General features: G+C 47.4%; 1 protein-coding gene across 1 annotated transcript in view; it reads left to right on the top strand.

Moving 5' to 3' along the window:
* The window catches only part of opn4xa (opsin 4xa), a 45,706-nt gene extending 40,210 nt beyond the window's left edge, over positions 1-5,496 (top strand). Inside the window, exons 8-9 of the mRNA XM_038971000.1 lie at positions 4,581-4,738; positions 5,106-5,496. Coding sequence (XP_038826928.1) covers positions 4,581-4,738; positions 5,106-5,496 — 549 coding nt within the window. The remainder of the gene's footprint in view (positions 1-4,580; positions 4,739-5,105) is intronic.
* Positions 5,497-13,496: the final 8,000 nt, after the last annotated feature.

Genomic DNA, 13,496 nt, shown 5'->3' with positions numbered 1-13,496 from the left:
GGGTAGGGGTAGAGTGGTTTAGGGTAGAGTTAGAGGAGTGTAGGGTAGAGGTAGAGGGGTGTAGGGTAGAGGAGTGTAGGGTAGAGGTAGAGGGGTGGGGGGTAGAGTTAGAGTGGTTAAGGGTGGAGTTAGAGGGGTGTAGGGTAGAGGTAGAGTGGTGGAGGGTAGAGGTAGAGGGTTTGGAGAGTCGGGTAGGGGGTGGAGGGTAGGGGTGGAGGGTAGGGTTAGAGGGGTGGAGGGTAGAGGAGTGTAGGGTAGAGGTAGAGGGGTGGGGGGTAGAGGTAGAGTGGTTAAGGGTAGAGTTAGAGGGGTGTAGGGTAGAGGTAGAGGGTTTGGAGAGTCGGGTAGAGGGTGGAGGGTAGGGTTAGAGGGGTGGAGGGTAGGGTTAGAGGGGTGGAGGGTAGGGTTAGAGGGGTGGAGGGTAGGGGTAGAGGGTGGAGGGTAGAGGGATGGAGGGTAGGGGTAGAGGGTGGAGGGTAAGGGTAAAGGGGTTGGAGGGTTGTTGTAGAGGGCTTGGAGGGTAGAGGTAGAGAGGTGGAGGGTAGAGGTAGAGTGGTTTAGGGTAGAGTTAGAGGAGTGTAGGGTAGAGGTAGAGGTAGAGGGGTGGAGGGTAGAGGTAGAAGTAGAGGGTTTGGAGAGTAGGGGTAGAGGGGTAGATGCTGCACAGGATAGATGTCTCATGTTGCCAGGCATACACAAAGGCTGGAATCGTTATTTTGTAAGTATGTTTCTGAGAAAATGTATTAAAATAAATAAAAACATTGTAAAGCACAGTGCTCTACAGCAGTGGTTCCCAAAGTTTTTATAGTCCCGTACCCCTTAAAACATTCAACCTCCAGCTGCGTACCCCCTCTAGCATCAGGGTCAGCTGCGTACCCCCTCTAGCATCAGGGTCAGCTGCGTACCCCCTCTAGCATCAGGGTCAGCTGCGTACCCCCTCTAGCATCAGGGTCAGCTGCGTACCCCCTCTAGCACCAGGGTCAGCTGCGTACCCCCTCTAGCACCAGGGTCAGCTGCGTACCCCCTCTAGCACCAGGGTCAGCTGCGTACCCCCTCTAGCAGCAGGGTCAGCTGCGTACCACTCTAGCACCAGGCTCAGCTGTGTACCCCCTCTAGCATCAGGGTCAGCTGCGTACCCCCTCTAGCATCAGGGTCAGCTGCGTACCCCCTCTAGCATCAGGATCAGCTGCGTACCCCCTCTAGCACCAGGGTCAGCTGCGTACCCCCTCTAGCATCAGGGTCAACGCACTCTCAAATGTTGTTTTTTGCCATCATTGTAAGCCTTCCACAAACACACTATACGATACATTATTAAACATAAGAATGAGTGTGAGTTTTTGTCACAACCTGGCTCATGGGAAGTGATAAAGAGCTCTTCTAGGACCAGGGCACAAATAATAACATAATAATAATCAATAATTTTGCTCTTTACTTAGCCATCTTACATATAAAACCTTATTTGTTCATCAAAAATTGTGAATAACTCACCACAGGTTAATGAGAAGGATGTGCTTGAAAGGATGCACATAACTCTGCAATGTTGGGTTGTATTGGAGAGAGTCTGTCTTATATAATTTTTCACACACAGTCTGTGCCTGTATTTAGTATTCATGTTAGTGAGGGCCGAGAATCGAGACTCACATAGGTACGTGGTTGCAAAGGGCATCAGTGTCTTAACAGCACAATTTGCCAAGGCAAGAAACTCTGAGCGCAGCCATATCCAGAAATCTGGCAGTGGCTTCTAATTAAATTACATTTTCACAGAATCGCTTGTTGCAATTTTGATGAGGCACTCTTGTTCAGATGTGGACTGGAGGCAGGGCATGAAACGGATAACGAATCCAATTGTTTGTGTCATCTGTTTCGGGAAAGTACCTGCGTAATTGCACACCCAGCTCACTCGGGTGCTTCGCTGCAGTGTATATCACATTTGACATTGTCCATAAGCTTGTTCATTTGCACACAAAAAATCATACAATGATGGAAAGCCCTTTGAGTTGTCCTTGTTAATGCAGACAGAGAACAGCTTCAACTTCTTAATCAAAGCCTCAATTTTGTCCCTCACGTTGAATATAGTTGCGGAGTCCCTGTAATCCTAGATTCAGATCATTCAGTCGAGAAAAAACATCACCCAGATAGGCCAGTTGTGTGAGAAACCCATCATCGTTCAAGCGGTCAGACAAGTGAAAATGATGGTCAGTAAAGAAAACTTTAAGCTCGTCTCTCAATTTAAAAAAAAAACGTGTCAATACTTTGCCCCTCGATAACCAGCACACTTCTTTCTGTATGTTGTAAAAGTGTTACATGGTCGCTGCCCATATCATTGCATAATGCAGAAAATACACAAGAGTTCTTGTGCCTTGCTTTAACAAAGTTAACCATTTTCACTGTAGTGTCCAAAACGTCTTTCAAGCTGTCATGCATTCCCTTGGCAGCAAGAGCCTCTTGGTGGATGCTTCATGGTAAAAAAAAAAGGTTGTACAGTCTGCTGTTCTTTCTCGCGTGTAATGATGTCTGAGGAGAAAAACAGTGCTTTAGTTTGAAGAAACGACTTTGTTGTTGTAGTGTAGCAAACAGACGTGGCCGTTTCACCGCTATGGATTCCAGCATTATGACGTGTCTTATGCGTCGTTGGCGTAACACACAATAACTTTACTTTGTGTTTACATGCTGAATTAGAGCTCAGCTGCTGAGTGAGGACAAAGACCAAAATCCTTCTAGGTGCCAAGACAACTTCCTGACACACCCCAGGGCTCTTGACTAACTGGCTAACACACACATGCATCCAGCAGCACACCAGGAGCTCTGGGTCTGATGCTCTGATGCTGTGTGTGTTTGATGTTGTGGACCCATGGGGAGAGGTCTGTAGGGGAAACGAGTGTCCTTCTGAGCCCCTTCAGAGCTGTGTGTCCAGTGGTCCACTGGTCTGGGGAGGGTGCCTTGGGCAGATTCAGCACTACTGTACCTGCCGGTTCCACTTTAGACCGTCTGGAAATGCTAAGTCTGCACAATCACAGCTGAACAGCAGGAGGTATATATCCTGGACCTCCTACATATGGACCTACTGGACCTCCTACAGTTCTGTCCAACCCCCCCCCAAAAAAGTTCATATTTTAGAGTTTTCAGAGTTATATATGCATACTTTCTTGAAACTGAATTTACAGTACATACAGTATACTGAGCAGTGGCTGACTTGGACCTGGCTGACCTGGCTGACTTGTGTCCTGGCTGACTTGGTTGGCTTGGACCTGGTTGACTTGGACCTGGCTGACTTGGTTGACTTGGACCTGGCTGGCTTGGACCTGGCTGACTTGGTTGACTTGGACCTGGCTGACCTGGTTGACTTGGACCTGGTTGACTTGGACCTGGATAACTTGGACCTGGCTGACCTGGTTGACTTGGACCTGGATGGCTTGGACCTGGCTGACCTGGTTGACTTGGACCTGGATGGCTTGGACCTGGCTGACATGGTTGACTTAGACCTGGATGACCTGGTTGACTTGAACCTGGATGACTTGGACCTGGCTGACCTGGTTGACTTGGACCTGGCTGACATGGTTGACTTGGACCTGGATGACCTGGTTGACTTGGACCTGGATGACTTGGACCTGGCTGACCTGGATGACTTGGACCTGGCTGACCTGGTTGACTTGGACCTGGATGACTTGGACCTGGCTGACCTGGATGACTTGGACCTGGCTGACCTGGTTGACTTGGACCTGGATTACTTGGACCTGGATGACTTGGACCTGGCTGACCTGGTTGACTTGGACCTGGATGACTTGGACCTGGATGACTTGGACCTGGATGACTTGGACCTGGATGACTTAGACCTGGCTGACCTGGACCTGGCTGACCTGGTTGACTTGAACCTGGTTGACTTGAACCTGGCTGACCTGGTTGACTTGGACCTGGATGACTTGGACCTGGCTGACCTGGACCTGGCTGACCTGGTTGACTTGGACCTGGATGACTTGGACCTGGATGACTTGGACCTGGATGACCTGGTTGACTTGGACCTAGCTGACCTGGTTGACTTGGACCTGGATGACCTGGTTGACTTGGACCTGGATGACCTGGTTGACTTGGACCTGGATGACTTGGACCTGGATGACCTGGTTGACTTGGACCTGGATGACTTGGACCTGGTTGACTTGGACCTGGATGACTTGGACCTGGCTGAGCTGGTTGACTTGGACCTGGATGACCTGGTTGACTTGGACCTAGCTGACCTGGTTGACTTGGACCTGGATGACCTGGTTGACTTGGACCTGGATGACCTGGTTGACTTGGACCTGGATGACTTGGACCTGGATGACTTGGACCTGGATGACCTGGTTGACTTGGACCTGGATGACTTTGTTGACTTGGACCTGGATGACTTTGACCTGGCTGACCTGGTTGACTTGGACCTGGATGACTTGGACCTGGTTGACTTGGACCTGGATGACTTGGACCTGGCTGAGCTGGTTGACTTGGACCAGGATGACTTGGTTGACTTGGACCTGGATGACTTGGTTGACTTGGACCTGGCTGACCTGGCTGACCTGGACCCGTATTGTGTGTAACCTCCACAGCAGATGAGGAGTGATGTCGAGCTGGACTCCATGGACCAGCAGGGCCAGTCTCTGAGAATCAGCCACTCCTCTGGAGCTCTGAGAGTGAAGGAGTGCAGACAGTCATCCCAGCAGCGGGCCAAGATAAGGAACAGCAACAGCCAGGAAAAGGTAAGGTTGGAGTTCCAGCTAGGAGTTGGTGGCTGGGTAGAACTTTGCACGGTTTCTATGGCGAACTGTCACTCAAACACACGTTTGGGGGGCGCTATAATGCTTTTCTGAACATGAAACGAATCTGTCAGGCTGACAGCGTAATACAAAATTTAAATAACAGCTGGTACCTGGTATACTCAGGTTCACAGGTGCTTTAACATAATTGATTTATTTATACATTATTTACGCAATTTGCAATCATTTGCAATGGAACAGAGGCATAGACAGGAGTTTTTCAAAATATGAAATAGTTGAGAAGTCACCACTTGAAAATTATGAGGATGGTAAAAATGTAATTCACAACCCATTTATTTTGGTGCTCTCATAGTGTGAGAGGGGCTCACTGAGCAGCTGTGACCACGACCTGGTGTCTGAATCTGTCAACATGGCCACCGTGCCCCTCCTTATGACCAGAGAGGAGGCTGGAGAGGGGTGGCAGGGGGAGGACAAGGAGAAGACCCAGGACAGAGTCCCCCAGTCAGCCCTTGAGGTGGAGGCCCCCCCACCCCCAGCCTCACCCCCCAGGTCCCCCAGGACCCTGATCCACAACAAACACAGACACTCTGAGGTTTCCCAGATCATCATCATCCCCTTGTCAGAGACGACGGGGGACTATAAGGGGGAGGAGCACGGAGCACAGACCCGTGAGAAGAACTTGCTACTGGGCCTGCAGAGTTTAAACTGCTCCACTGAACTGCTGGAGTCGGTAGAGAAATTCCTCTCCTGAAACACCCCTGTTGAGTCTGTCTGAAGGTTTTGTGGTGTATGCATGATGTGTGGATGTGTTACTGTCACATTACTGTACAATACAGACAATCGAGAGCAAGTGAGGATTGTTATAGTCCAAGGAGGTTATACATACACTGTAACTGAAAACTGTCAATTATACGCACATTTTGGGTATTATCAAAAGTAAAATAATCTGAAACATTTTTCTGCAGCATACTATAAATTGTGGTGCATTGTGGGAAAATGTTGTGGGCAGGGAAAGAGTTGCTGTATTTCGAATGGTACTGTAATTCCACCCCACAGAATACAGTATCTTTGGAGCATTCTATCTGTACAAAAAACCTTTTGACCACTAGTGGGTGCACGGCATTGTTGTTACTGTCTCATTAACATATTTTGTGGTGTGGTAAGAAGATATTTTTATTGCACCCGGGTGTGAGAATGCTGTTCATAAGTTGTGTTTTTGAATCTTTTACTTTCGGTTTTGTATACCAGCTTCAAACAGCTGAAAATACAATAGTTTTGGTTATGGAAAATATATTTCACAGCAGTTTAGATGGTACAATGATTCTATATACACTATACTTGTTTGTTTTGTCATATAAACTGAAATTAGGCAAACTATTAGAATTTTTGCAACCAGGAAATGGCGGTGCGATTTCTGCATAGTGCGTCTTTAAACCTTAGATGGCTGTGCATTTTGCCATGTCCTTTTGGTCTGTTTTGCCCTGTAGTTGCTGCCTTTGTTAAGGCCTCCAGAACTGCAAGTAATGTAAAACACCAAATATTTATTATTATAAACTGGGTGGTTCGATCCCTGAATGCTGATTGGCTGACAGCCATGGTATATCAGACCATATACCACGGTTATGAAAAAAACATTTATTTTTACTGCTCTAATTACGTTGGTAACCAGTTTATAATAGCAATAAGGGGGTGAAGTGACTATGCATATATAGTAAACAGCGAGTGCTGTAATCACTACTGTTCTCGCAGTCGCAACTGTGTGTAGCCAGCAGTAGTGGGAAAAGTACACAATTGTTATACTTGAGTAAAAGTAAAGATACCTTAATAGAAAATGACTAAAGTTAAAGTGAAAATCATCCAGTAAAATACTACTTGAGTAAAAGTAAAAGTATTTGGTTTTAAATATACTTAAGTATCAAAAGTAAATGTAATTGCTAAAATATACTTAAGTATCAAAAGTACAAGTATAGATCATTTCAAATTCCTTATATAAAGCAAACCAGATAGCACCATTTTCTTGTTTAATGTATGTATAACCAGGGGCACACTCATACACTCTGACATAATTTACAAAGGAAGCAGATCAGAGGCAGTAGAGATGACCAAGGATGTTCTCTTGATAAGTGTGTGAGTGAATTGGACCCTTTTGAGCATTCAGGGAAAATGTATGGAGTAAAATGTACATTATTTTCTTTAGGAATGTAGTGAAGTAGAAGTATAAGTTATCAAAAATATGAATAGTAAAGTAAAGTCCAGATACCACAAAAAATGACTTAAGTAGTACTTTAAAGTATTTTTTACTTATTTACACCACTCTTGGTCATCTCCACCACTGGTAGCTAGCCAATCATCTGGTCTTTGTGTGTAGCCAATCAGCTACTAACTTTTTCACAACTTTCAGAGGATGTGCGATTTATTGTATGATCTTGACACACTTCTATCCAAGTACATGTGTTTGTCTTATGTATGATCTTATGTCTTATGACAAACAAATAATTGTGTCTCCTACAGCAGGCCACTGAGTAGCTTGTGCTTTATCTGCTATAGCCTAAGTAGTAGCTACCATCACCACACTAGGACATACAGACAGACACTGTAAAGACTGGGATGGACTTGCTTTTTGGTGCCCAACCCAAAGTGTCATTCTGAATGTGCACATTCTAAAAACAACCAGCACATCGGTAGAGGGCCAACTGATTCATCAGAAATCAATAAGCCAAAAGACAAACTTGATTCAAACCAAATGATGCTGCCCAATCCAAATAATCTAGACTCAAGCACTGTTACTTTACATATGGTACACTTCACTTAGGGTGACATTTCATGTACTGTGTAACATTTAGTAATTTCCTGTGATTTAACCTTTGGGAAAAAAACAATAATTATTGAAATGTTTAGGTTGTATTTTGTGCGTGAATAGACTATTTTTTAATTAATACTTCCTTTTTTCCCCCAACAGTCTACAACTGGGTTTGTAAGCCCCCATGGACTGTAGAGAATGTCTTCATCATCTGTCACAAGTAATGTATGTTCTGTTGTATGTGCACATAATCTTGTATTTCCTGTAGGTAAGAGAGTCCTATTACATGACGGGTTTATAAACTCAGCAAAAAAAGAAAGGTTCTCTCACTGTCAACTGCATTTATTTTCAGCATACTTAACATGTGTAAATATTTGTATGAACATAACAAGATTCAACAACTGAAACATAAACTGAACAAGTTCCACAGACATGTGACTAACGTAAATGGAATAATGTGTCCCTGAACAAAGGGAGGGTCAAAAACAGTCAGTATCTGGTGTGGCCACCAGCTGCAATAAGTACTGCAGTGGATCTCCTCCTCATGGACTGCACCAGATTTGCCAGTTCTTGCTGTGAGACGTTACCCCACTCTTCCACCAAGGCACCTGCAAGTTCCCAGACATTTCTGGGGGGAATGGCCCTAGCCCTCACCCTCCGATCCAACAGGTCCCAGACGTGCTCAATGGGATTGAGATTGGGCTCTTTGCTGGCCATGGCAGAACACTGACATTTCTGTCTTGCAGGAAATAACGCACAGAACGAGCAGTATGGCTGGTGGCATTGTCATGCTGAAGGGTCATGTCAGGATGAGCCTGCAGGAAGGGTACCACATGAGGGAGGAGGATGTCTTCCCTGTAACGCACAGCGTTGAGATTGCCTGCAATGACAACATGCTCAGTCCGATGATGCTGTGACACACCGACCCAGACCCTGACGGACCCTCCACCTCCAAAACGATCCCGCTCCAGAGTACAGGCCTCGGTGTAACGCTCATTCCTTCGACGATAAACGCGAATCCGACCATTACCCCTGGTGAGACAAAACCGTGACTCGTCAGTGAAGAGCACTTTTTGTCAGTCCTGTCTGGTTCAGCGACGGTGGGTTTGTGTTGTTGCAGGTGATGTCTGGTGAGGACCTGCCTTACAACAGGCCTACAAACCCTCAGTCCAGCCTTTCTCAGCCTATTGCGGACAGTCTGAGCACTGATGGAGGGAATGTGCGTTCCTGGTGTAACTCGTGCAGTTGTTGTTGCCATCCTGTACCTGTCCCGCAGGTGTGATGTTCGGATGTACTGATCCTGTGCAGGTGTTGTTACACGTGGTCTGCCACTGCGAGGACAATCAGCTGTCCATCCTGTCTCCCTGTAGTGCTGTCTTAGGCGTCTCACAGTACGGACATTGCAATTTATTGCCCTGGCCACATCTGCAGTCCTCATGCCTCCTTGCAGCATGCCTAAGGCACGTTCACGCAGATGAGCAGGGACCCTGGGCATCTTTCTTTTGGTGTTTTTCAGAGTCAGTAGAAAGGCCTCTTTAGTGTCCTAAGTTTTCATAACTGTGAACTTAATTGCCTACCGTCTGTAAGCTGTTAGTGTCTTAACGACCGTTCCATAGGTGCATGTTCATTCATTTTTATGGTTCATTGAACAAGCATGGGAAACAGTGTTTAAACCCTTTACAATGAAGAGCTGCAAAGTTATTTAGATTTTTACGAATTATCTTTGAAAGACAGGGTCCTGAAAAAGGGACGTTTCTTTTTTTGCTGAGTTTACTACATGGTTTGGGTATCATAAACCCCAAAAATCTGAGGGGGACAAATGACATAATGATGGCTGGGGGGTGGGTCCCAAATTGGAGAATTTTACAATCTAGAGCCATAATCACTATGCTTAATTCTATGTAAAAGATATATATATATATGTTTATTTTTTATCTAAGCATACCTCTTGAGCTGTCTGTATCCTCCTGACTGGTGTTTATTTTTTTATTAAAGAAACTAAATATGCTTCTCTGCTAAAATCTGGGTACAAGATTGAAAGAAATGTGAGTCTTATTCAGTTTAGTAATTGCTTGCTTTTCTAAAGTCTACAACCTTGCCAATAGGCATGCCAGCTAATATAGACAAGCTAGCTACTCTAACTTGATTGATAGCCTGAAATGGCTTCTTGGTAGCTAGTTATGAAGTTGAGAGATTGGGAACCTACACTATATACATATACGAAAGTATGTGGACAACCCTTCAAATTAGTGGATTTTTCTATTTCAGCCACACCCGTTGCTAACAGGTGTATAAAATCGAGCACACAGCCATGCAATCTTGATAGACACATATTGCGTCACGGCTGTTGAAAGGAGAGGACCAAGGTGCAGAGTGGTAAGCATACATTTTCTTTTATTAGGGAAAAAGACAAGAATGACGCCGAACAAAACAATAAACACTACAAAAACAAACCGTCAAGCTTAACGCTAAGTGCAATCAAACAAAGTTAACTTGCCACAAAGACAGGTGGAAAAAAGGGCTACCTAAGTATGGTTCTCAATCAGAGACAACGATAGACAGCTGCCTCTGATTGAGAACCACACCCGGCCAAACACAAAGAAATACACAACATAGAATACCCACCCCTGACCAAAATAGAGACATAAAAAGGATCTCTAAGGTAAGGGCGTGACAGTACCCCCCCCCCCCCCCCCAAAGGTGCGGACTCCGGACGCAAAACCTAAACCTAGGGGAGGGTCTGGGTGGGCATCTATCCACGGTGGCGGCTCAGGTACGGGACGCAGACCCCGCTCCACCGCTGGCTCACACCACCTCTGGTGCGGGGACCCTCGTCGCCGACTCCGGACTGTGGACCCTCGTTGCGGGCCCCGGACTGGGGACCCTCGTTGCAGGCCCCGGACTGGGGACCCTCGTAGCGGGCACCGGACTGGGGACCCTCGTCGCCGACTCCGGACTGTGGACCCTCGTTGCGGGCCCCGGACTGGAGAACGTCGCTGGAGGCTCCGGACTGGAGAACGTCGCTGGAGGCTCCGGACTGGAGAATGTCGCTGGAGGCTCCGGACTGGAGAATGTCGCTGGAGGCTCCGGACTGGAGAATGTCGCTGGAGGCTCCGGACTGGAGACCTTCGCTGGAGGCTCCGGACTGGAGGCCTTCGCTGGAGGTTTCGTGCCATGACTCCTCACTGGAGGCTTCATGCCATGGACCATCACTGGAGGCTTCTTGCCATGGATCATCACTGGAGGCTTCATGCCATGGATCATCACTGGAGGCTTTGTGCCATGGATCATCACTGGATGCTTCGTGCCATGGATCATCACTGGAGGCTTCTTGCCATGGATCATCACTGGAGGCTTCTTGCCCTGGATCATCACTGGAGGCTTCGTGCCATGGATCATCACTGGAGGCTTTGTGCCATGGATCATCACTGGAGGCTTCGTGCCATGGATCATCACTGGAGGCTTCTTGCCTTGGATCATCACTGGAGGTTTCGTGCCATGGATCATTACTAGAGGCTTCTTGCCCTGGATCATCACTGGAGGCTTCGTGCCATGGGTCATCACTGGAGGCTTTTTGCCTTGGATCATCACTGGAGGCTTCTTGCCATGGATCATCACTGGAGGCTTCTTGCCATGGATCATCACTGGAGGCTTCTTGCCCTGGATCATCACTGGAGGCTTCGTGCCATGGATCATCACTGGAGGCTTCTTGCCATGGATCATCACTGGAGGGAGGAGACGTATGGGCAGTCTGGTACGTTGAGCTGCCACAGGGCTCACCAGGCTGGGGAGACATACAGGAGGATTATTTCTAGGCGCAGGCACAGGACTCACCAGGCTGGAGAGACATACAGGAGGCTTTGTCCTTGGCAGAGGCACCGGATACACTGGGCCGTGGAGGCGCACTGGAGGTCTCGAGCTAGGAGCCTGCACAACCCGTCCTGGCTGGATGGTTATTTTCGCCCTGCAGATGCGGGGCGCAGGCACAGGACGCACTGGGCTGTGCAGACGCACCGGAGACACAGTGCGCAGAGCCGGCGCAGGATATCCTGGGCCGAGGAGACGCACAGGAGGTATGGAGAGCAGGGCTGGCACAACCCTTCCTGGCTGGATGCTCACCCTAGCCCGGCAGATGCGGGGAGCTGGAATGTAGCGCACTGGTCTATGCACGCGTACTGGAGACACTGTGTGCTCCACCGCATAACACGGTGCCTGACCAGTACGACGCTCGCCACGGTAAGCACGGGGAGTTGGCTCAGGTCTCCAACCTGACTCAGCCACACTCCCCGTGTGCACCCCCCAAAAATGTTTTGGGGCTGCCTCTCGGGCCTCCTCGCTAATAGTGTACGTCTCACCAACTCCATTCTCCGGTATCCCTCTTCGCACTGCTCAATTGAATCCCAGGCGGGCTCTGGCACTCTCCCTGGGTCGACCGACCACCTCTCTACCTCCTCCCAGGTTGTCTCATACTCCTGGCCACGCTGCTTGGTCCATTGTTGGTGGGAAGTTCTGTCACGGCTGTTGAAAGGAGAGGACCAAGGTGCAGCGTGGTGAGCGTACATTTTCTTTTATTAGGGAAAAAGACAAGAATGACGCCGAACAAAACAATAAACACTACAAAAACAAACCGTGAAGCTTAAGGCTAAGTGCCATCAAACAAAGTTAACTTCCCACAAAGACAGGTGGAAAAAAGGGCTGCCTAAGTATGGTTCTCAATCAGAGACAACGATAGACAGCTGCCTCTGATTGAAAACCACACCCGGCCAAACACAAAGAAATACACAACATAGAACATGGAATACCCACCCCAACTCACGCCCTGACCAAACCAAAATAGAGACATAAAAAGGATCTCTAAGGTCAGGGCGTGACATATTGGTAGTAGAATGGCCTTACTCAAGTAAAATGTCCTTACACCGTTATAGGATGTCACCTTTCCAACAAGTCAGTTCATCAAAAAACTCTGGAGCAGTGGAAACACATTCTCTGGAGTGATGAATCCCACTTCACTATCTGGCAGTCCGACAGACGAATCTGGGTTTAGTGGATGCCAGGAGAATGCTACCTGCCAGAATGCATAGTGCCGACTGTAAAGTTTGGTGGAAGAGGAATAATGGTCTGGGGCTGTTTTTCATGGTTTGGGCTAGGCCCCTTAGTTCCAGTGAAGGGAAATCTTAACACTACAGCATACAAGACGTTCTAGACAATTATGTTCTTCCAACTTTGTAGCAACAGTTTGTGGAAAGCCCTTTCCTGTTTCAGCATGACATTGCCCACGTGCACAAAGCGAGGTCCATACAGAACTGGTTTGTCGAGATCGGTGTGGAAGAACTTGACTGGCTTGCACAGGGCCCTGACCTAAACCCCATCGAACACCTTTGTGATGAATTGGAACGCCGACTGTGAGCCAGGCCTAATCGCCCATCAGTGCCCGACCTCACTAATGCTCATGTGGCTGAATGGAAGCAAGTCCCCGCAGCAATGTTCCAAAATCTAGTGCAAAGCTTTCCAAGAAGAGTAGAGGCTACTATAGCAGCAAAGGAGGGACCAACTCCATATTAATGCCCATGATTTTGGAACGAGATGTTTGGTCATGACTTTTGGTCATGTAGTGTATCTGGGCTGGCTAAAGCCAACTTCATAAACCTGTTTGTTGGTTAATAGTACTACAGAGAATCAACAACAATTACTGTATTTTTTATAAAACAGGACAAATCTGAGGTGGCACGTGCCCCTGTGCCCCCAAATGAACATGGTGCTTCTGCTATATGGACTTTAGAAGAGGGGTGGGGGTTTCTATACCAAACCCGGAATAACCCTGATCGAACCTTAAATTAATATATTGGAAGGGAACTCAAGGGATATTTGTTTGGGTATCTTTACCTATAGGATATGTGCAATTTTAGACGGGGCAATACTTTTACTGCATAAACTCAAATTGCACCCATGTC

Source organism: Salvelinus namaycush, chromosome 31 (genome assembly GCF_016432855.1).
Source record: "Salvelinus namaycush isolate Seneca chromosome 31, SaNama_1.0, whole genome shotgun sequence".
Classification (NCBI taxonomy): domain Eukaryota; kingdom Metazoa; phylum Chordata; class Actinopteri; order Salmoniformes; family Salmonidae; genus Salvelinus; species Salvelinus namaycush.
This window is presented reverse-complemented; position numbering and strand designations above follow the sequence as displayed.